This window comes from Poromitra crassiceps, assembly GCF_964638095.1.
Source record: "Poromitra crassiceps genome assembly, chromosome: 13".
Lineage (NCBI taxonomy): Eukaryota > Metazoa > Chordata > Actinopteri > Beryciformes > Melamphaidae > Poromitra > Poromitra crassiceps.
The window spans coordinates 22,071,311-22,096,310 of NC_139644.1; the positions used below are offsets into that span (position 1 = coordinate 22,071,311).

General features: G+C 45.9%; 1 protein-coding gene across 3 annotated transcripts in view; it reads right to left on the minus strand.

The window, feature by feature from the left end:
* stat5a (signal transducer and activator of transcription 5a) overlaps nt 1–25,000 on the minus strand; it is an 83,718-nt gene that overhangs the window by 21,351 nt on the left and 37,367 nt on the right. Inside the window, exons 2-6 of one of the 3 annotated variants that reach the window (XM_083648609.1) lie at nt 13,264–13,327; nt 8,507–8,644; nt 6,774–6,930; nt 1,889–1,978; nt 378–552 (exon numbers count right to left, since the gene is read on the minus strand). In XM_083648609.1, coding sequence (XP_083504735.1) covers nt 378–552; nt 1,889–1,978; nt 6,774–6,930; nt 8,507–8,634 — 550 coding nt within the window. In that variant the 5' untranslated portion in view covers nt 8,635–8,644; nt 13,264–13,327. The remainder of the gene's footprint in view (nt 1–377; nt 553–1,888; nt 1,979–6,773; nt 6,931–8,506; nt 8,645–13,263; nt 13,328–25,000) is intronic. The other 2 variants (XM_083648610.1, XM_083648608.1) reach the window with 2 other exon arrangements.

Sequence of the window (25,000 nt, forward strand, 5' to 3'; positions counted from 1 at the left end):
CTCCTTGAAAGACCCCTGGTGGTCCCTGGACCTCACGTTGAGAACCAATGATCTACTACAGGAGGTCAGATAGTCAGATGCAGTTTTTATAGATGTGACACTTTTTGTCGATATTTCAAACCTCCATCATGTTGGATTGTCTACTTTCAAAAACAAACAAACAAACAGCACCCATATTGCAAACACATATTCATCAATTAACCACAGAGAAGTGAATCATTCACTTATGATTATCTCCTCACATTCTAGAGTCTAGACTGTGAGGAGAGACACTCATTTTGAATTTGCCTAGACGCTAGACAGAGTAATCTTACTGAAAAATGTTTTTTTTCTGCATTTCTGGCATTGCTGGCGATAATAAATTCACATAAGCTCACCCTGGATGCGGAGGCTCTCCTGGTACTGGATTATGAAGTACTCCTGGTTGTGCTGGAGCTTGCGCAGATCATTCTCAGTGTCCTGGCTCAGCAGACGAAGCTCCTCGAAAGCCTGGTTGATCTGCTGGAATTTCTGAGACATGCTGTCCATCGTTCCGCTCACCGGGGAGCTCGACTATCAATCAAAAAAGGTGTGATATAGAGAGACAGAGATGGGGAGGTGGAGGGGGAGGGAGTGGTGTGTTTGTGAACGTTGGGTTTTTCATTGGATGGTGGACCGCATCTATATCATCTGTCATTGGATGGTTTACGGTCGTGGTTACAGGAAATGGCTGACCACTGGTTTGCTGAGATTCATCATGTCTAGCCGTGAAGGATGGAGCAGGGACATGGACCCTAGCTGGACCTCGGTCACACGGCGCGCTCACGATATTTTATGCTATTTGACTGTAACTTCCCCCTTCCTCCCCATGCCCATAACTCTGATGGGAACATTGGCCATGCAAAATGAGGAGGAGGAAGAAACACACTTTCTTATCATAAGCAGGCAGACTGCACGGTCAGTTAGAGCTGTGTACAGGCAGACTGCACGGTCAGTTAGAGCTGTGTACAGGCAGACTGCACGGTCAGTTAGAGCTGTGTGCAGGCAGACTGCACAGTCAGTTAGAGCTGTGTGCAGGCAGACTGCACGGTCAGTTAGAGCTGTGTACAGGCAGACTGCACGGTCAGTTAGAGCTGTGTACAGGCAGACTGCACGGTCAGTTAGAGCTGTGTGCAGGCAGACTGCACAGTCAGTTAGAGCTGTGTACAGGCAGACTGCACGGTCAGTTAGAGCTGTGTACAGGCAGACTGCACGGTCAGTTAGAGCTGTGTACAGGCAGACTGCACAGTCAGTTAGAGCTGTGTACAGGAGCACTGTGGAGACGAAAGTCTCCGAATAAACAGTGTGGAATTCAATCAGTCCAAATATGCATTGCTCTAATAGAAAAAGCATGTGGAGACTGGAAATCAATTCAACCCAGGAGTTATTGATAGTCAGATGTTTTACGGGTCGCCAGCTATGCTTTACTGCTTGAGATAAAACATGACATTTTGGACTTCCTCCCAATACTGCAGAGTCGCTGGTAAGAAACTCAAAATGTTTTCATTTACAGCATGATGTGTGTAGGTGCAGTATGAGTGTTATATATATATGTATATACGATTAGGCGAATTAAATGAAAACTATGCATGTGTATGTTTGCAAGGGATCTATAACAGACCTTGGGTGGGGATAAATGGGTAATATAGCCTTCCGATCATATGGTTACCCATTTCCATAGATTCACACTGTGTTGCGTTAAACACCTTGGAGTCAGTCGCCATTATCTTTGAGCTTCTGTTTGCATTTGAGCTACTCTGATGCGTTTGCTGCGAGATGAATAATGCATGGTGAAGCCACAGGTGTCACATGCATGCATGTATGTATGTGAGTGTATGTGTTTGTATGCACGCGTGTGATCTCTACTCACATTCGTGGCCTCTCTGACGAGCCTCTGCTCTGTGTAGAGGATGTGTTTGATGCATCGGACCAGCTCCAGAGGACAGCGGTCATACGTGCTCTGAAAGACAAGGAGCACATGTGCCCGTGTTAAGGCCTGTTAGCCGCTGACCGGCCGAGCGGGCGCGGCACACAGGACCGGCTAATTTAGCCGCATCAAGGCAGCCCGCTAAGATGTGGACACGCCGCGGACACGCTAACACCCATTAGACAGGCCTAATCAGAGCCATCTCTGAAGCACAGAGCACTTCATATGAAGACATGACTCAATGGCACACGCACACGCACACACACACACACACACACACACACACACACACACACACACACACACACACACACACACACACACACACACACACACACACACACACTAGTGTTGAGTGGTAACACGTTACAGTAATAGTACTCCTCATGGAGTAATGTATCATATTGCTATTTAAATGTCAGTTAGAATATTACAGTTACCAGTCCATTGGTGGATAACAGATAATTTCCAATTTTGGTATCACTTGTCTTAACTACAACAATAAAATTGAATTATGAAAACTCCTTCCCCCCCCGATTTGTTTTCCTCATAATTAGTCGCAGTCTGTGAATATGGACACACATTACACTAGCTTACGGTAAATGAGGAAGTTTGACAATAGATGCGAAGCTAAGTTGACTTTCAGTCAGGACCAGTCTCGTCATAGATTTATCCATTTATTGCAACAAATGGAAATGCAGTTATGTTTGGTGCTCAGCGCTGATGGCTCCGCTCTTTACAGAAGATGCTCCCTGGATTAGCCAAGCAGCATGCTAAGATAATCAGGCAGCGCAATGCAGAATCCCCCCCTGGGTATACCCAAAGCAAGACATTGAATACATGTTTAACCTTTGAGCCATGTTAATACTCTGAACAAGGTAGAGGCTGGGGAGGTGGAGGCAAAGCTTTGCAGCAGCAGTGATGTGTGTGGCAGCGTTGAGTAGCAAAGACCAGGGTAGAAGGCAGCCATATTTAAATGGCCAGCCTTGTTGTGAGAATGGATGTGATTGGTGAATGATTAAATGCTGATCCAATCAGCGTACTGTCAGCTGATTACAGCTGGAGCGTAGCCTACAACTTCCATGTCCTGCATGAATTAAAGCGATGCTTCATTTCTCCTGCTGGTGGAAGCATTCCTAGATTTCCTACTTTGATTTTATCAAGCAAAAAGATGGAAAGATCTCTGGACATCAACACTATTGATCAGCCTGGTCATAAGAGTAAGAGCAGATGCAATCTCCAGTTCAACCATGGATGTGCTTCAACACGGGAGTCCAAAAAACAATGGTATGTACAGTATGCATATATATATATATATACATGTACATGTATATACATGTATATATATATATATATATATATATATATATATATATATATATATATATATATACACATATACAGTATATGTATTAGGGTTGGCACGATGGACGATGGCATCGACCATCGTCGATGTGCCAACCCCTGAGCCTTCTACATCGGACCATCGTGATTCATTTTCTGTTGAAATTAAGATTTTGCAGATTTAATAATAAAAAAGGCCAACTCCACTCACCCGCGACGCACAGGCGGCATTAAACAAGCGTACCCTATCCCCAGTTCAGAGAAGCGGTAGAGCAGAGAGGAGGAGAGGGGGGGGAGGGGAGGATATGGCAGAAGTTGGTTGTGTTGTTGTGAAAATGTTGAGACAAAGAAGAAACTTCACGTTCTTTCCTGTTTTCAGACCAATGTGAGTAATGTCATAAGTCTTCAACTGTGAATTCAACCCGCCTGCTTCCATGAAGTCACTCCATTACATAGGCTGCCTGCTGCTGTGTTTCTATCTCTCCTTAACAGGTTCAAAACTGAGCCCACATGAATCTAACGTTAGCCGCAAGTAAGTCTGCCCATTTTCTGCCAGCTAGTTAAATAATGTTAACGTTGGGGCAGTGGTGGCCCAACGGTTAGAGAAGCGAGCTTGTGACCGGAAGGTCGTCGGTTCAATCCCCCGGACCGGCAGGATAAATCTTGGTGGGGAAAGTGAAAAGGCAGTGCTTGCCCCTCCCTCATTACCACGCCCTTGAGCAAGGCCCTTAACCCCAACTGCTCCAGTGGAGCTGATCAGTGGCCAGCAGATCAGAGTGTGGTTGTACTGGTCAGCTTCCAGGTATGAATGTGTGTGTGAATGTGAACAGGGCTCTCCTGAAAAAGAGAGCATTGCTCTCAGTGAGACTCTCCCTGTATAAATAAAGGTAAAAAAAAAACGTTAACGTTATTTGTTTTGCGCCTTTCAATATTGCTGGTAGTGATAGCCTACTGTTTGAGTCGCCTGGCTCTGTGACATGACGTAGAGCTCAGTTTTCATGCATTGCAGTGGTGCCGGCACAGCCAAATGGCACTGTAACGACTCCATAAATCATTAATTAATCCCCCCCCCCCCCGTCAACGACGATACCATCGTCCATTGCAATGTTTCACTGTGGAACCATCGCGATGGCTATATATATACATATACTGTATACACTGTGTATATATATATATATATATATATATACACACATGCAAATGGTTGTGACCCATCCTATCTGAGTTGTGATGACCAGGGATTAACCCATATTTGAATTGACAAAAGAAGGGTTGAACATGGGCCAAGTAACCCTGGTCGACCCTGGCCGTTGGTTTGAAAGTGGTATAACCCACACACGCACGCACGCACGCACGCACGCGCGCGCGCGCACGCACACACACACACACACACACACACACACACACACACACACACACACACACACACACACACACACACACACACACACACACACACAAAAATCCAGTACATATCACATTCCATATATCACACACATTTATTGTTGATTATGCACAGCCAGTCCCCCTTCAGCCTGTTGCGCTGGCTGTTTTCACAGAGGGGAGAAGACAAATAGACGAGGAGGAGTGGGAAGGGGTGTGTGTGTGTGTGTGTGTGTGTGTGTGTGTGTGTGTGTGTGTGTGTGTGTGTGTGTGTGTGTGTGTGTGTGTGTGTGTGTGTGTGTGTGTGTGTGTGTGTGTGTGTGTGTGTGTGTGTGTGTGTGTGTGTGTGTGTGTGTGTGTGGGAAGGGGTGTGTGTGCTGGATCATAAATAGCAGTGTTGGCTGGATACCAAGGCCCTCACCCGGGCTGTCCCCCGCTTGTTTTCCTCATGCTGGATACAACCTGTTCAAAAACACTTTCACATTGCACTCTCTCTGAGAAGTTCAGCCTGGGAGAAGTCTGAGCCCAACAGTTGCACTCCTCCGACCGATTGCTTATCATCTTCTCACGTGATGAAGATGTTCTGAAAGTCTTGGTGGTTCACTGACACCATGACTCACTCTGAAAGCATGGTCACTGTGTGATCGTGCCTAATGATCTGAGTCTCTTCCAAGTGTAATAGATGATGGAAGAGGGACGGTAAAGAGAAGACGCAAGACACTCATCTCCTGATGTGAACCAGCACTGGTGTTTCTGAGACAAGCGAAGCCTAGATCTGATAAGAACATCCACCAAGTGCCAGTAGAATTTGTCTTTGGCAGATTAATCAGGTCCTGGGACGACAACAACTGAATGCTTCGGTGATATGCAGTCTTTCTTTCCCCCCCCTTCAAATTTTGGCCCAGCTGTATATACACTCTCTGACTGCCAGCCAACCAAATCAAAGCTGAAAAATAGCTCGATCATCATTGGCTGCCTGTTTCTCCCGCACTACACAAGCAGTAGCGTACTGCACTACACTGGCAGATTTCCCTCCTGCTTCTCCGCTGCCTGGATGGTTAACTGAAACACACAGCAGGTGTGAGGCCACCACACACAAAAAGAGAAGACATGCAGTAGACCAAAATGTTTCCATTGTACATTAAATATTTGATCATGTGACTAGTTCATTTCCATTTCACCTCAGACAAGACAGGACAAGTCTGAAATTTACCTAGATTTGCTAGAAAGATGAGCAACTTTTCACCTTTTCACCAACTAGGGCGCTGCTACAGTAGATGATGCTGCTACAGTAGATGATGCTGCTACAGTACATGATGCTGCTACAGTAGATGATGCTGCTACAGTAGATGATGTCACTGCTACAGTAGATGATGCTGCTACAGTACATGATGCTGCTACAGTAGATGATGCTGCTACAGTAGATGATGTCACTGCTACAGTAGATGATGCTGCTACAGTAGATGATGCTGCTACAGTAGATGATGCTGCTACAGTAGATGATGTCACTGCTACAGTACATGATGCTGCTACAGTAGATGATGCTGCTACAGTAGATGATGCTGCTACAGTAGATGATGCTGCTACAGTACATGATGCTGCTACAGTAGATGATGCTGCTACAGTAGATGATGCTGCTACAGTAGATGATGCTGCTACAGTACATGATGCTGCTACAGTAGATGATGCTGCTACAGTAGATGATGCTGCTACAGTAGATGATGCTGCTACAGTACATGATGCTGCTACAGTAGATGATGCTGCTACAGTAGATGATGTCACAAATGTAAAACTGGAAAGCAGTGTCCTGTCTTGTCTGAGGTGAAATGCAAATGAACTAGAGTCATATGATCAAATGTTGCATCTCCTCTTTAAGTGTGTGCACAACTATTACATTGAAATTAAATTTACTTGACTGAATGTTTCACACTGTAGCTGAACCTTTTTTTCTTTTCTTGTTTCTTTTCAGTGTACGCAATACGCATGCAGTTGTTTTGTTGGTTCTTAATGGTCTACTCGTAGGTATGCATTGCTGACTGTATCCTATGTTCCTATATGGTTGGCATAGCATTGCCCCACAGAACACTGCAGGCTGCCTCACCTTCAGCTGGTTGGCGTAGTGTCCCAGTTTGATTTTGAGTAGGAAGCCATCTTCTCCCACCTGGTGCTCTGCCTTGTTCTGCAGCTCCTGGATCAGACTGTCCAGCAGACGCTTGGCCTTGAACTCCTCCTGTGGGTTCTCCAGGTCTATGGCATCCCTGACAACACACACACACACACACGCAGCACGCATGCACGCGCACACACACACACACACACACACACACACACACACACACACGCACGCACGCACGCACGCACACACACACGCACACACATAATGGTATAGCACAAAATTTGGGGCCCTATATGCAGTCTTGGTGGGCCCCTTCCTCTGTTGATCCATGTCTCTCACGCATTCCAAGCTTTTCGAGGGCCCTCCCCACATTGGGGCATTGGGTACTGAGTCCCACTTTTCCGCCCCTGCATATACATACATATATTATGTACACACACACACAGATGAATGCACACAAATGGACATGTACATACACTGAATTAAAAACCTGGATAAACAACAACTTCCTCAAACTCAACTGCAATAAATCAGAAATCATCATCATCGGCCCCAAATCCCTCCTCCCAGAACTTCACTCTGCATCGACGGACACACAGTCACACCCCACCCCCCGGTCTGAAACCCCGGCGTTACTATGGATCCCACCCTCTCCTTCAAGTCACATCAACAACATCACCAAAACGTTTTCCACCTCCATAACATTGCATGACTCCGGCCCACCCTCTCCTCCTCAGCCGCAGAACCACTCATACATGCCTTCATCACCTCCAGACTAGACTACTGCAACAGCATTCTTCCACAACTGACACATTTAACACTGGTAATGCTTTGGAAGTGTTTTGTATGGTGTTGATTGAATAAGCTATTTGAAATTGATCAAACACACATTAAGTTTATACAGTATATGGGGGGGCGGACTCAGTTCGGCCTCAGGCTGAAAATTTTCATAAGCTTTAGGGGCCGGGCTGGGCTCGGGCCTGAATGTCTAGGACCCGGGCCCAAATTCGAGGCCGGTGCAGGGCTCTATTAGTTATATGGTTCTGGACACACACAAAAACAAACAAAACAAAAGAGCCTACAGGGACGGGTTGCCAGATAAGCTTGCATGGAAAAACATACACAGCACAAAAATGTGTAGTTATGCATGTGTGCTTACACACACACACACACACACACACACACACACACACACACACACACACACACACACACACACACACACACACACACACACACACACACACACACACACACACACACACACACACACACACACACACACACACACACACACACACACACACACACACACACACACACACACACACACACACGGCTGTGGGCGGCTGTAGCTCAGGAGGTAGAGCGGGTCGACCACTAATCGCTTTGGATAAAAGAGGTCGGTGGTTCGATTCCCGCCTCCTCCAGTCTGCATGTCGAAGTGTCCTTGGGCAAGATACTGAACCCCAAATTGCTCCTGATGGTGTGCCAGCACCCTGCGTGGTAGCCTGCCGCCATCGGTGTGTGAATGGGTGAATGAACCTACTGATTGTAAAGCGCTTTGGATAAAAGCGCTATATAAATGCAGGCCATTTACCATTTACCATTTACACACACACACACACACACACATACACACACACACACACAGTGCTACGCTGTGCAACACACACACACACACACACACAGTACTAGTGCTGAGCTGTGCAACTCACCAGAGCTGGCCCTCTATCCACTGGGACAGATAGTGGCGCACCTCGATGGGGAAGTGCTGGCCATAGAGAGACTGCATCTGGTGCAGAGCATCTCCTTGCAGCTGCTGGGCCTGGATCCAGACTGCCATCTTCAACGCCCTGGTGTTACAGAGAGAGAGGCCATTAGAAGTGAAGGGGGGATGAGATGAAGGAAAGTTGGAGATGGTACATTTCATAGAGACATAGCAAAAGCCAGAGCCAGAGCAAGAGCAAGAGATCATTCAAACTTGCACAATGTAAAATGCCAGGCTTGTGGTTGGTTAAGTATATCGTGCGTGTGATGTAAATCCAAAAACTGCAATTCACCTAACGATGAAGCCTTCACTTTCAATTCCATTTTATAGTAAAAGCTCTCCACTTTGTGAATTGCTGTTTGAAAGGTGAACTGAAACCAACTGCAGTAGTAAATAATACCAACTCCCCGACAGAGACTGTAGGCTGTACCAAAACCAAACAAAGGCAGATGTTTTCTGGTTCCTCTGCGCTGCGGCAGCCTCAAGCCATAGTGGTGGAGCTGGTCGTGTGTGAGTAAGAAAACAGTTGGTCTGTGCTGATCACGCTAAACAGGCTCCTGTGTTGAGCCAATAAGAGCTCCACGTCTGACGTCACGTGACCCTGTGTCGGGTCACACTGCTACCAGTTTCCAGTCAATGCACCCACTCTTCTCAAAAGTGGCACAGTCACTGTCAGTAAAAGACTGATATGAGTGTGTGAGGGAAGTTTGTGGTGTGTGTGTGTGTGTGTGTGTGTGTGTGTTTGTATGTTTGTGTGTGTGTGTGTGTGTGTGTTTGTATATTTGTGTGTGTGTGTGTGTGTGTGTGTGTGTGTGTGTGTGTGTGTGTGTGTGTGTGTGTGTGTGTGTGTGTGTGTGCATGTGTGTAGATGCTTGTTTGTGGCTTACATGGTTGTGCTTTAGTGTGCATCTTTGTACTGTATACATGTACAGTTGTGTGTGGAGCTATATGGGTCATACAGTACACACAATATATGCTACATATCCTGCACATTGCTTTTTAACACACATAAAAGTGAAAGGAAAGTTGAGCTCATCTGGAGCGTCTGTCACTCTGTCTCTAGCTCATTTCCTTAGTCACACCTCTAGTTTACAATATCCACAGGCCATTTCCCATTCAAGTTTCCTTTATTGTGCATATTTGGAACCATTATTTCCTGTTTATATCACAGGGTTATAAAGACATGAGCAAGCACTGGTTTGGTAAGCAATATCAGCTGAGATATAGATATATGTGGGATATCACTTTTAAAGGTAAGGGTTGGTTAATGCTTCATAAGCATGAGTATAGTAATGGTGTTCATGTTAACTAGGTATTAATTGATACATTATTTAATAGTTATTTATTTTAATAGTTTAGGGTTAGTTAATCCTTGACTAAGCATTAATTAACAATTAATTGAGTGTCCCTTATTGTAAAGTGCTTTATGTATATTCTCATTTTCAGCTGAACTGCTGTGTGCAGAGACTGAACTGCTGTGTGCAGAGACTGAACTGCTGTGTGCAGAGACTAAACTGCTGTGTGCAGAGACTGAACTGCTGTGTGCATAGACTGAACTGCTGTGTGCAGAGACTGAACTGCTGTGTGCAGAGACTGAACTGCTGTGTGCACAGACTGAACTGCTGTGTGCAGAGACTGAACTGCTGTGTGCAGAGACTGAACTGTTGTGTGCATAGACTGAACTGCTGTGTGCATAGACTGAACTGCTGTGTGCATAGACTGAACTGCTGTGTGCAGAGACTAAACTGCTGTGTGCAGAGACTGAACTGCTGTGTGCATAGACTGAACTGCTGTGTGCAGAGACTGAACTGCAGTGTGCAGAGACTGAACTGCTGTGTGCATAGACTGAACTGCTGTGTGCAGAGACTAAACTGCTCTGTGCAGAGACTGAACTGCTGTGTGCATAGACTGAACTGCTGTGTGCAGAGACTAAACTGCTGTGTGCAGAGACTGAACTGCTGTGTGCATAGACTGAAATGCTGTGTGCAGAGACTGAACTGCTGTGTGCATAGACTGAACTGCTGTGTGCAGAGACTGAACTGCTGTGTGCATAGACTGAACTGCTGTGTGCATAGACTGAACTGCTGTGTGCAGAGACTGAACTGCTGTGTGCAGAGACTGAACTGCTGTGTGCAGAGACTGAACTGCTGTGTGCATAGACTGAACTGCTGTGTGCAGAGACTGAACTGCTGTGTGCATAGACTGAACTGCTGTGTGCATAGACTGAAATGCTGTGTGCAGAGACTGAACTGCTGTGTGCAGAGACTGAACTGCTGTGTGCAGAGACTGAACTGCTGTGTGCAGAGACTGAACTGCTGTGTGCATAGACTGAACTGCTGTGTGCAGAGACTGAACTGCTATGTGCAGAGACTGAACTGCTATGTGCAGAGACTGAACTGCTGTGTGCATAGACTGAACTGCTGTGTGCATAGACTGAACTGCTGTGTGCAGAGACTGAACTGCTGTGTGCAGAGACTGAACTGCTATGTGCAGAGACTGAACTGCTGTGTGCATAGACTGAACTGCTGTGTGCATAGACTGAACTGCTGTGTGCAGAGACTGAACTGCTGTGTGCAGAGACTGAACTGCTGTGTGCATAGACTGAACTGCTGTGTGCAGAGACTGCACTGCTGTGTGCATAGACTGAACTGCTGTGTGCAGAGACTGAACTGCTGTGTGCATAGACTGAAATGCTCCTTGTCATGGGTATTGCATGAAAAACAGGAAGCCGTTATCCCAGCAGAAAAAGGAACCGCTCATTTGACAACGAAGAATTCTGGTTTTGGACCAACATCATGAATGTCTTTTAGCACTTTATTTGATGGCCACGGCCGGCAGCGATGACCCTCAGTCACACATCTGAGGACTCAAGCTACGCAATGAGCCACAATCCAAGTAGGCCTAAGGAAGCAGGATAACAACTGAGATGAATGAAAGACTTCAAAATGCCTCCAAGTATTTATAGTGCATTTCAAGGGTGAGTCCAATACCATCCTCTACTACGTGATCTACCAGCATCTAAGCCACACCGCCACAAGCATTAACAGCCATCTCCTCAGTGTGTGACAGCCACGGAGGGATCAGAACGTGCTAATCCATGCATCTGAACATGCTTACGAGAGGGCAGCAATTCAAAACCGCAGCATTGCAAACATCTCTTCCCACCTGATCACCAGGAAGGCGCGTGTGTTTATGTATGTATGTCCACGCATGTGTCCAGGCGTGCTGAGCTCAGAGGGATAAGTCCACTCCTGTCTGCAGCAGGACACTAAGCCACTAAGCACCTTGAATTGCCTTGTGTATGAAAGGTGCTATATAAATAAAATTTGACTTGACTTGACTTGACTTAAGCATAATAATGCTATCACAGTCGCCCTGAAGGTGTCCTGAACTTTAACCTTTTGACCTTCCGTCTTTCTCTGATCCAACATGGGGACAGCCACGGTCGTGCTGCTGCAGGAGTTAGTTGTTAGTGAGGAGCTGTTGAGCTGCTCGCATCTCTATGAAATATGAAACAGTGATAAAGCTCTGATCCAATGTGATGAAATGGCACCCTGACTCCACCCTCAACAGTTACTTTCAAGGGAGTTGTAATTGTCTATAAAAGGGACTGTGTCTGTCTGGACTGATGACAAGCAAAAACACAAACAAATAGCAGCTTGGTTGACAGTATGGAAAAGATCAATGGCCTTGCCAAATGATGTGAGTTAACCAGCTAAAACCATACCTGCATTACAGTAGTACTGCAAAGTATACAATAATGTCATTATTTTGTCATTATTATGCAATTATTTTTGCAATATTACGCTATTATTATTTTTAAAGTTTGCATGTGTATGGCTCCATAGCTCTAAAATGATATTATGTGCATCATAGTAAACTGCTCAAATTGTCAGGCTCATACCTGAATGAGTCAAAATTAATCTGGAGATAATAACGCCATCTGTCAAAAAAGACAATGTCGGGCTTTTCAAATGGCTGAGTTCAAGTGTTTTTTCTGTGAGGACATCAGCAGCAAACATCAGCTGATTGAACGTCTTCCTGTGACGCCCCGTTGTGGGTACTACAGGACTGCTTGTACCACCCTGCACCGCACGCATGCACACACACACACACACACACACACACACACACACACAGACACACACACACACACACACACACACACACACACACACACACACACACACAGACACACACACACACACACACACACACACACACACACACACACACACACACACACACACACACACACACACACACACACACACACACACACACACACACACACACACACACACACACACACACACACACACACACACACACACACACACACAGGTACACTGAGCATGCCAGCAGCTGAATGTGAAGATGGTGTTTGTTGTGCGGGGCCAGCGGTGTGGTGTCTCCTCTGCTTGTCTCTTTAAAGGCCATAGAGGCGCCTCTTGCCCGCCATTAGCGCCTCCATTCTCACCTCCAACAGGAGGATGAGATGTTTCCCTGGGGACATCTCGCCCCGGCGTACAGCAACATCCAAATGCCATGGCACAAAACCCACATACACCGAGGTGCCTGCTACTGTAGGTCTCCTTCTCTGTCACTTTCCTCCCCTGACAACACACTCTCAACACTATCGGGTATCTCCTAACCCACGACCACTCCCACCCCCCACTGCCGATTAGAAAAAATCCACCTTACCTCTTGTCTTCAGCTCTGAGTTACCATGTAACTGCAGGAAACTCTAAAGAGGAGCACCACAAACCTGAGACAGAGAGAGAGAGACAGACAGAGAGAGAGAGAGCAAAAGGAGGAAGTGAGTCAACCTTGGATGTTTCTGAGGAAGCTGTCTTTTAGCATTGACAAAAACTATGATGCTGCTGAGACGTTCACCGCCTAAAGGGAAAGTCCAGCCAGCAGCAGAATTCTCATGTTATTCCAGCGGTCTTGGATACCAAAGCTGAGTATTTGCCATTTGCCTGCTTCTGCTGGCCTCCCTAGCTAGGGCCCCTCTTCCCTAGCCCTGCCCCTTTCCTAACCACGCCCCTGCCACCACCCACATCCCCCTAGCCACTCCCCCTACCAAACCCCTCGAATCCCCAATCTCTACAACCTTCCTATCCCTTGCTATGGCCCCTATTCCCTAGCTACGACCTTCCCATCACTAGCAAGGCACCTCTTCCCTATCCTTGTCCCTTTCCTGACCACGCCCCTCCCACCACCCACATTCCCCTAGCCACTCCCTCTACCCAGCCCTCGAACCCTGACTCTCAACCCACCTACCTAGTCCTAAGTACGGCCCCTCTTCTCTAGCCCTGCCCCCTTCACTAAACGTCCATGAGTGAGTGAGTGTGTGTCCTGACATTGGCATCTTCTGGCCCCCGGCCTGGCCTGCTGCCAGCGCCGTGGGAAAAACAGACCGGGCTTTTGGTGACACTTGGACAAATTAGATTGTCAAAACCTTTAGCGGTTATTGCAAGATTGAATTACTGATACAAAGATTTATGTTTCAAAATATCAAAACTCTTGCTACCAGAGAAAGTGAAAGTGTTAACTTGAGCCATATGGTGAGGCAGTTTGTCTTCTTTCTTTGGGCTCACATGGATGGCATTGAAACCAGTGCTGGATCTCACTATCTCCAAAATGTTTGGTTGCTATGGTTACTATGTGCTGACACTTCACAAACATTCCTCTGAATGAATTTGTGTTTGTCTCGTCACGTTTAGCTAATATATCACTGGGTCAGTGGTTACAATAGTGATCCAATGGCCTTTTGGATGTCAACTAACACCAAGGCAGAGTGCAAGACAGACAAGGTTCTGTCATCAAGAGACTAATCCTGGAGCTGCTTCGATTAGTGGGCAAATAACAGCACCCAGGGAAGAGTTGGGGAGATATGAGGAGACATTAAGCTCTTCTGAATACACACACCTCAGCAGATGTTCTTCAAACAGACTCCAAGTCAAAAGAGGGGTCTTGTGTCCTGAAGACATCACAGATAAGAGCAATGTTTTATTTTTTCCCTTTCTTTTTTCTAACTTTCAAAGTATAAAATATTGAGCCACCTATGGAATCACAGGAATGGCTGATTCAAAACTCTCCGATTTGATTTTCTTTCTTCTTTCTAATATTGTTTTAAACCCTAAGCTCCATACTGTGTACACAAACACATGCACCTTATATTCAAGAACAAATATTCCATTTGCAGCTACGCTGTCGCTGTTCCAACATGCACGCTCCTTCTCAGGGCTAGAGAAAGTATTGGTAGTGTTGCAGCAGAGGGACATGCTATAGCATAAGGAGCTTTGAACTCCAGCTTGCTGTAAAGTCAGTGGTCTCATCTTGAAGCACGTGGAGCCAGAGAGGACTGAGGAGGCTTTGCCAGATCATGATTGATTTGAGAAAGCTCTGATTCCTGGCTGGAGCCAGTGGAGGCAGAACATCAGGAGCCCACATGCTGGCAGCAGCCCCTATACAAATATGTGAGAGTATCTTTATTTCACCGTCTCGTCTGGATCTCTCAATCCTGGCAATCTCTTTCATTTCTCTGTCACTCCACTTGTTTGAACTATTTAACGCTCTCATTACCTGCAAAGTTCTCAAGCTCCCTTTTTAGCCCAAAGTTAGCCTGATTTACAGACTGAATGGCCATTTCGTTGCCAGCCTAGTTAGCCTAGTTTTCTGTGTTGAGGGGGCTGGTTTTCCCCTAACCTATAACCAATCACTAGTGACTGACGCTCTGATGTTACTTCAGCTGACACTGATGCAGTTAGCAGATCAGCCAGTGCATACCAATCTTACCACAAATGTCATTTGATTTTGACAAGCTTATGTTGGTTATTATGGGGATGATTTCACCAAATCTATTCTGCCAAGTGAGAACAAGCCAATGACCACAGAGCACCAGACTCTCTGATTTGACAAAATCTGAAAAGTGGGTGGGACATGATTCAGGAGTCTGGACCCAGGCTAGTGCAAACAAAGTCCCAACAGACAAACAATTGAATCTGAAAAGCTTTGGGCTCAGGTGGCTCAGTGGTCTAAGGTGCATAACCTGTAAAGTGATGTTCTGGGGGGTTTGAAGATTATTTTCAACATGACTTTACGCTCAACTCTGACCCAGAAATGTTAATACTACCAAGAACCTTCATTTCATGTCATACGTTTTTCATTTCATTTCATTTCATTTTTATTGGAGAGATCAAAGATGGGGAATCCCCATCCCTCTCCCTGTCTTCCACTACTTTGATCTCTCCAATAAAAATGAAATTAAATGAAATTAAAAACGTCGTCTAAAATTTGTCAAGGTGTTGTGTGTGGTGTCTGGCTGCATCGAGGAAAGCAGAGAGGTCACATGACTACTGAGCTCTGCCCACACTGATCCACCTCAGCGCGGCTCTCCTCTCAAGCCAAAACACTGGCCTGCCTGACAGTCTTATGACTCCAGTTTAACAGAACAAACAGCAGAATTAGGACAAAACATCTACTAAATGCCTAATGAGTCCTGGGAAGCCACATCGTGACAGACATCCATGAACACTGACTCGTGTCATAGACACAGAGTCACACTCAGCCATGAACACTGACTCGTGTCATAGACACAGAGTCACACTCATCCATGAACACTGACTCGTGTCATAGACACAGAGTCACACTCATCCATGAACACTGACTCGTGTCATAGACAGAGTCACACTCATCCATGAACACTGACTCGTGTCATAGACAGAGTCACACTCATCCATGAACACTGACTCGTGTCATAGACAGAGTCACACTCATCCATGAACACTGACTCGTGTCATAGACACAGTCACACTCATCCATGAACACTGACTCGTGTCATAGACACAGAGTCACATTCATCCATGAACACTGACTCGTGTCATAGACACAGAGTCACACTCATCCATGAACACTGACTCGTGTCATAGACACAGTCACACTCATCCATGAACACTGACTCGTGTCATAGACAGAGTTACACTCATCCATGAACACTGACTCGTGTCATAGACACAGAGTTACACTCAGCCCTGAACACTGACTCGTGTCATAGACAGAGTTACACTCATCCATGAACACTGACTCGTGTCATAGACAGAGTTACACTCATCCATGAACACTGACTCGTGTCATAGACACAGAGTCACACTCATCCATGAACACTGACTCGTGTCATAGACACAGAGTCACACTCATCCATGAACACTGACTCGTGTCATAGACACAGAGTCACACTCATCCATGAACACTGACTCGTGTCATAGACAGTCACACTCATCCATGAACACTGACTCGTGTCATAGACAGAGGGTCACACTCAGACATGAACACTGACTCGTGTCATAGACACAGAGTCACACTCAGCCATGAACACTGACTCGTGTCATAGACACAGAGTCACACTCAGCCCTGAACACTGACTCGTGTCTTAGACACAGAGTCACACTCAGCCATGAACACTGACTTGTGTCATAGACACAGAGTCACACTCAGCCATGAACACTGACTCGTGTCATAGACACAGAGTCACACTCAGCCATGAACACTGACTTGTGTCATAGACACAGAGTCACACTCAGCCCTGAACACTGACTCGTGTCATAGACAGTCACACTCATCCATGAACACTGACTCGTGTCATAGACAGAGGGTCACACTCAGCCATGAACACTGACTCGTGTCATAGACACAGAGTCACACTCATCCATGAACACTGACTCGTGTCATAGACAGAGGGTCACACTCAGCCCTGAACACTGACTCGTGTCATAGACACAGAGTCACACTCATCCATGAACACTGACTCGTGTCATAGACACAGAGTCACACTCAGCCATGAACACTGACTCGTGTCTTAGACACAGAGTCACACTCAGCCCTGAACACTGACTCGTGTCATAGACACAGAGTCACACTCAGCCCTGAACACTGACTCGTGTCATAGACACAGAGTCACACTCAGCCATGAACACTGACTCGTGTCATAGACAGAGTCACACTGACTCGTGTCATAGACACAGAGTCACACTCAGCCATGAAATTGAGCAGCTATGAACTGACACTGGGCCGTGTCAGAGCTTCAGTCATATATATAGCCTAAAGACAGGCAGTAAGGCAGTCATGAGTGCATCACTGGAGAGGTTAACTAAATGAATTATCATCACAGCTGTATAATATGACCCTCTCATAATAGTGTTTGCTATTAATGTGTGTGTCTCTCTGCTCTTCTTCACATAACAGGAAACTGGGCTGTATACAGTAAAGCGGCGTTAGCTCCGTCTTCTGGAAATAGACTGATCCTACTGGACAGGAAAAAGCTCTTGACTGTAGCGTCTATTTATTTCAGCTGGACATCTCACACGTCTTCACACTGCCAAGGAAGACAGCGGCATGTTCTGTATGTAGGAGCGCGCGCACACGCGGCGCACACACACACACACACACACACACACACACACACACACACACACACACACACACACACACACACACACACACACAATACAATCGTCTGATCGACCTTGACTAATTATGTTTTTACCTTGGCCAACCCTTCAAAGACCGCCAGTTGTCGTTCTCTTTTATCTTTATATTACCATTCTTTTCCAAAATGGGAGAAAGTCCTTGGCTCCATCTCCAAAGCCATCCTCACGCTCACACATACTTTTTTTGTTGTCTGATTTGAATTTATTGCAATCTGCAATGCCAACATCTCTCTCTCTCTCTCCCTCCCTCTCTCTCTCCCTCTCTCTCTCTCTCTCTCTCTCTCCCTCTCTCTCTCTCTCTCTCCCTCTCTCTCTCTCTCTCTCTCTCCCTCTCTCTCTCCCTCTCTCTCTCTCCCTCTCTCTCTCTCTCCCTCTCTCTCCCCCTCTCTCTCTCTCTCTCTCTCTCTCTCTAACACACACTAATAAGTGCTGCGGTTAAACCAATTCAACACCATGGTAACACCGGCCACACATTTGACCCCACTGAATCATTCCTTGTCGGAATTGATTTTATTCTCTGAAATAATAACATAGCAAGCAACACACAGTTTGTCACAAAGCGTCTATGCAAATCCGCTTTTATACCTTAGTTCCTTCCGGCAACACTGGTCCAAATGCAAGAAACAACTGCGCTGATTTTCTTATTCATCTACAGTGCAGAACCTACTGTAGGCATATTTATGAGCGGAGAATGGGTTCCAGCATTATGCAACGGCTCAAAACTAAAAATCCCCTCTCATATCCCCGCTGTACTAACTGGCCTCTCCAGCAGCCCAGAGAGACTTTGAAGGAGGCTGAAACATTCTGTCACAAGGATGAATACTGCGAGAACATGGAAAGTGACTTTCATTTTCACACGTTCAAAGTTGTTGTTGTTGTTTTGTGTCAGAACCAGGCACCAATAAAAAGGAGGAAGACAACCTCGACCTAAATGTGCCGGCTGACGTTTCTGACTCTCCTCCTCACCATTTGTGCTATTCACTCTGAATTAAGAACAACAAGACAGAATCTTGGACAATACAGTTTCCTCTGCCAGGGGCCAAGCGGCTAAAACACAGCCTCTTACTTTATCCAGTGAATGGAGAAGCTTGGTCGTTTGCTCCCAAGATGTTTGTCAGGTCAACCCCAACACAAAGCACATCTGATGTTTATCCTGTTGCGACGGGGGAGACGATCTGATGAGCAAAGACGGGCAACCAAAAATAAGCAAATCACATTCAATCTCACTAGGGTTGACTTAAAAGGGAATATTTTCTAATTGTTTTCACAGCAGAGGGGCTCAAGGCATTTTTTTCGCCTTAAAGATCAGTTTGCCTGCAATGTGCGGCTCCTATATCTTGACGGGTTCCTCTAAACCGCAGAACCTGTGCTATAAATCAATGGCAGTCATATAGGAAGAGCTAAATGTCCTGTCATATATTATGCACCAATTCCTGCAGCCGGTGTAACGGAAAACAAGAAAGAAAGTCAGCTTCAAAGATGCTGGATGACTCAGTCAAGTCTCGAAGGCACGGGAGAGCGAGCATTAGGACAAGTATAGTCAACAAGAGGAAACATCGATTTTGAGCCAGGCCCACGCTGGCATGCAGCAGCACTCTGTAGGCTATAAGAAAGGCTCAGCAAGACGAGGAAAGGGTTCGAGTGTGTGTGTGTGTGTGTGTGTGTGTGTGTGTAAGGGGGTGTTACAAGAAAGAAGCAAAAGAGCTATGGAGGCTTTAGCCGAGTGACATGTTCCCATGATGTTTCTGTTTGACTCGCGATCCTGTCTGCATTATGTAACTGCAGCTGTCCAGGCAACAGACATAACACTACAGCCCCTCTGGTCACAACCCTGCATCACTGTAACAGTCATACTGTATACACAATGTAACGGTCATATACACAGTGCTATCCCAGCCATCAGCAAGCAGGCTTCGCAGTGTGTTGAGAGAGATGAGTGAGACGTACATTTAAAGCCAGGCTGGGAGCTTGTCTCTCTCTCTCTCCTCCTGTGCAGCAGCAGCAGGAGGACAGAGTGTAGGCTCATCTCGCTGGCTCCGACGCAAACCAAATGAAATTAAACCTGGTGTCACCCACTCTTTCCTCTAAGGAAAAACTGCCATTCATCAGCGTAAGCACTTCCTGTTAGGAAACTATGGCAACTGAAATTCCGCCTACCGTTCTTGCTTCTCGTCTTACTGTAACACCAAATCCCCGACAATGCCGGCACCTGAACTTCACACACAAGAAGACGTGGCCCTTACAAAACCACCTGAGATGTCATGCATCAGGTTTGAGCAAAATTGCTATTTTCCACCCGTAGTCCCTGATCAGGGAAGTAAAATGATAAAATAGTAAGAAAATTACACGTGAAAAAGAGTACAAAAATAATATTGTAGTCGGTAAGAATATATTGTAGTCCATAAGAGTATCCAAACACAATCATCCCCGATTTGAAAAAATATCTGGCAGCCAATAAAACTTCAGCCTGCTAGGGTCTAGTTTGCTCCAGTTGTTGTTCTGGTACGTACTGTATATGAGTGAATGTGAAAAGTGGAGAAAGAGAAGAAACAGTTGAGTCAGTATGCTGCATGGGGCCAGAGGACAGCTAGACAGCAGCAGAGAGAACCCCATTGCAAAGGATCACGTGACTTCATTGGTTGTCTGGGTAGACGGAGGAGGCCTTAAATAGCCAGCTGGCTCTGCTGTCTCCCTGCAGCTAGCCATAGCTCCAGGCTCTTGTGCCATCCCTCCGGCTCTCCCTGGGCTGGGCTCCAGCCTGTGCTCTGGGCTCCATGACAGAGGCGATGCATTATCACACCAGCCCTCTGCCAGGGGGTATAAATACACCTCGCAGAGTCAAACAGCTGAGTGCAATATTAAGCCCCCAACCTCCTTCCGGTGCTTCGTCCAGCCCACTTGGGTTCTACTTGCACAGCAACGGGGGGCCGTTCTGGGATGGGGCTTTGGGGGGCACTAATGCCTAATTTTCAGACCTATTTCTATATCATGTATTTCTGTGATATATATTACATATACATACATATATTTCTATAAAATCTGTATCCTATATTTTATTTGGAGCCAATAATGCAATGTCTTGGACTGGATTGCTTTTACCCACAAAACAGTAAGAGGATGCCTTTCTTCCATTGCAAAGAGAGAAATGTTTGTTTGTTTGTTTGTTTTGCGTTTCTGGCAATAGCAGATGGTGGAATGAGTGAAGAATCACATGATCAATATTAATACAGTAGGTGGCATCATGCTTCTTGTTGCTCTTCCAAATAAACACACCTGGACGGGGGTGGGGACAGGTAGCAACATCCTCTTAGCAGCGGGGTTCATGGGAGATGTGGTCTTAATTTTGAGCATCTAATAATATCACTGGTATGAGATTTGTCTCGCACTCATCATTTGTTTATGGTAATTATATACCAAAAGTATCATCACAATTCATTTGAGTAATGTATTGCTGTTTACAAATGCTGCACTAGCACCTTTAACATCAAAACAAATACTGCAGACAGATGATATCTCACTAGCCTTTAAAATAGCAAAAGCAATAGTTTAAGGAGCATGAATGTTTCTGAAAGGTTGGGGGGGGGGGGCAGGGTGTACCAGGCCAAGGGGCAGGGAAGGAACATGGCTTTTGGCAACAACAGATGCTTGAACGGGCGTAGGGGTGCAGAGCAGCGGCCGGGACGGGTCACCATGTCACACGGAGGCCAAACATCCTCATTACATCACCACCACCACCGATCTGGTCAAGTGCTGTCCTGCCTGCAAACACTAGACACTGGTCAAAGTACACCTAGTCAACTCAGCAGATAGCAGCACACACACACACACGCGCACGCAGGCACACGTACGTAAAATGCCGAGTTTAATTGTATGTTTAATAAGGAATATGTTATTTGCACCTGTATGTCAAATACGCAGAATTTAAAATGTTTAAGCACGTCTAAAGTATGCATCCGACACGTGCACCTATGTGCAGTGAATATGCCACTGTCTCTGACTTGTCTTATCACTATACTGCCTTATGCTTGTTGTGTCTCTTGTTGTTTTTGCACCCATATGCCCTGTTATATTTGTACTATTTGCACTATGTTGTAAACAGAGTCCACAGCACAAGAATTTCACACGTGATACTTGTACCATGGAGTGACAATAAAAATCTTGAATCTTGAATCTTGAACCTACCATAGACTGTATAAAAATGGTACGTACGTACGTACGTACGTACACACACACACACACACACACACACACACACACACACACACACACACACACACACACACACACACACACACACACACACACACACACACACACACACACACACACCAAAATGAATGTGTTGCACTGGAAGAGTCCCTCTGTTATAGCTAGAGTGGTAACACCTGAGCATTTTACACACAAATTGTATTGAAGTTAGCTGTGCTTCTGAATGAGTCTCTCTCATTGATCACAGTTTGTGAATGCAAACCTTTTCCACGAGATGAATGTTGACACAGAGTTGAAGAATAGCCACGTGTGTCATTTTCCAGGAAGATAAAATCGATAACTATGTTTGGGACTATTTATATAGTTCATTCCGAGGAGAGAAAAAAGAAGAGCCTATATATTCTTTCAAAAGAGATTTGAACAGTCAGCATCCATAGCTTTGTAAAATCTCTTAGATAGAATTACGTGCAGATTGACTGTGGATTGAAGTTAGTCTTGGCTCCTTGGACATGAACATTTGCACTATTGAGTTATGAAAAATGAAGCTGGAACACAACCAGTCTTTCACCAAGACTCTTTCAGGATTCATGGACAAGATTTTGAGCAGATTATATTACATTCAAGATCAATCTGGAGCCTACACTTCACGTTCACTCCATCATTACCTGCCTCTGTCTCTGCTGGCCTGTAGCCTGTTGTGAGTGATGCAACGGATGTGTTCAACAAATAAAAAGCACAGTACACCACTCACTCAGTGAGCGTCAAAACGTGGTCGTCAGCTCACACTGAATGTTGCCAATGGAAGAATGGAAAATGGGAAATGTGTTGTCCAAGAGGAGCACATGACCAGGGAGTGTGTCAGGAGATAGGAGGGGGGACAGAAGACGACAAGAGGGTCTTTGTGCTGTCCAACCTGCCCTGTGGCTGTGTTGCTATGCTCTCTCATCCACATCCACACTGTCAACATGAGGAAGACCGCTCGTTAGCGTAGTAATGTGCGCGAGCGCAATACGTGCTGGCGTCAACCACTCTTGTCTCAGGCTTGAAGGTAGAGAAATGTTAATTGAATATGGCTTGTAAGGCTCGATTAAGGTAGCCTGGGTAAACCCAGCCTCCAATACACGTGGAGGCTGGGTTTACCAAGGCTACGATTAAGGCTAAGAAAAGGACCACCTGACCTGATGGACAAATCACATTGTGAGCCAAACATGTCACCCCCCGCAGGCCTTTCCTGGCATCACAGTGTCGGCTCCTGTTGTTGTTTCTGCGGTGCCAACAGGCTCAGCAAGGCCACGGCAGAATACCCTGTCCCCTTCACATCATCACATTAGTGCCATGGCAGAATACCATGGCCCCTTCACATCCTCACATTAGTGCCATGGCAGAATACCCTGTCCCCTTCACATCCTCACATTAGTGCCATGGCAGAATACCCTGTCCCCTTCACATCCTCACATTAGTGCCATGGCAGAATACCCTGTCCCCTTCACATCCTCACATTAGTGCCATGGCAGAATACCCTGTCCCCTTCACATCCTCACATTAGTGCCATGGCAGAATACCCTGTCCACTTCACATCCTCACATTAGTGCCATGGCAGAATACCCTGTCCCCTTCACATCCTCACATTAGTGCCATGGCAGAATACCCTGTCCCCTTCACATCCTCACATTAGTGCCATGGCAGAATACCCTGTCCACTTCACATCCTCACATTAGTGCCATGGCAGAATACCCTGTCCCCTTCACATCCTCACATTAGTTCCATGAGCTAATTTTTAATGTCAATGACGCGAAGGCTGCAAACACACTGTGCTGACAACCACCTATAATTGGCCAAAATGTGCACCGGTGAGGGTAGTTCCAGGCATAGATATATATAAAGGCTAGATAGCTTACCCGCGCTGCCGGCCAATGGAGAGCGACGTCGTCGCATGGCGGCCATCTTGCTACAGGGAGCTACTAGGAGTTATGAGCATCTGTTGTTGGGTTAGTATGGCAACATCAGATGATCATAACTCCTAGGGAAATGGATGAAACTGCATGAAACTTTGTGCCTGAATCCCTCTCATGGCATAGATGCTTCGGTTTAATTTTGGTGTAATTTGGAGCCCATCAAAAAAATAGTGTTTTTAGTGTTTTTTTTTGTCGTATCTCGGGAACGGAATATGCTTGTAATAAACCGAACCGTTTGTAAATCCGTCAAGATTTCAGCGAGTTATGAGTATTTTTGTCTGTGCAGGTCACCAGCTACCATAGAACGTACCAGAAAGGCACTGTAACAAGATGGCGGCCGTTCAACGACGCTGGTGACTCCGCCTTAAGCCATCTAGCCTTTATATATATCTATGGTTCCAGGTAGTCTGTGTGTGTCTGTGTGTGTGTGAGGTAGGGGTGTGTGTGTGCGTGTGTGTGAGGTAGGGGGGTGTGTGTGTGTCTGTGGACAGATTGATTAGTTATGCTTATCTACTAAGCTAATGGTGGGATGGTGCTCCTGATTTGCTTCACTCTTAACAGGAGCTACATGTATAAACATGTGACCCAGTTGAAGCTGGACTGGGTGCCTCACCAAAACACTTTAACGCTGGTAATACTGAGCTATTTCCAGAGCAGCTACAATGGAGTTCATTACAGAAAAGAATACAGGGAAAAGTAAATGAGGCTGGTTGAGAGAAAAATAAAAATAAAAATAAAAAAATAAAGTCAATTACAACACAAAATAACATTGAACTACAAATT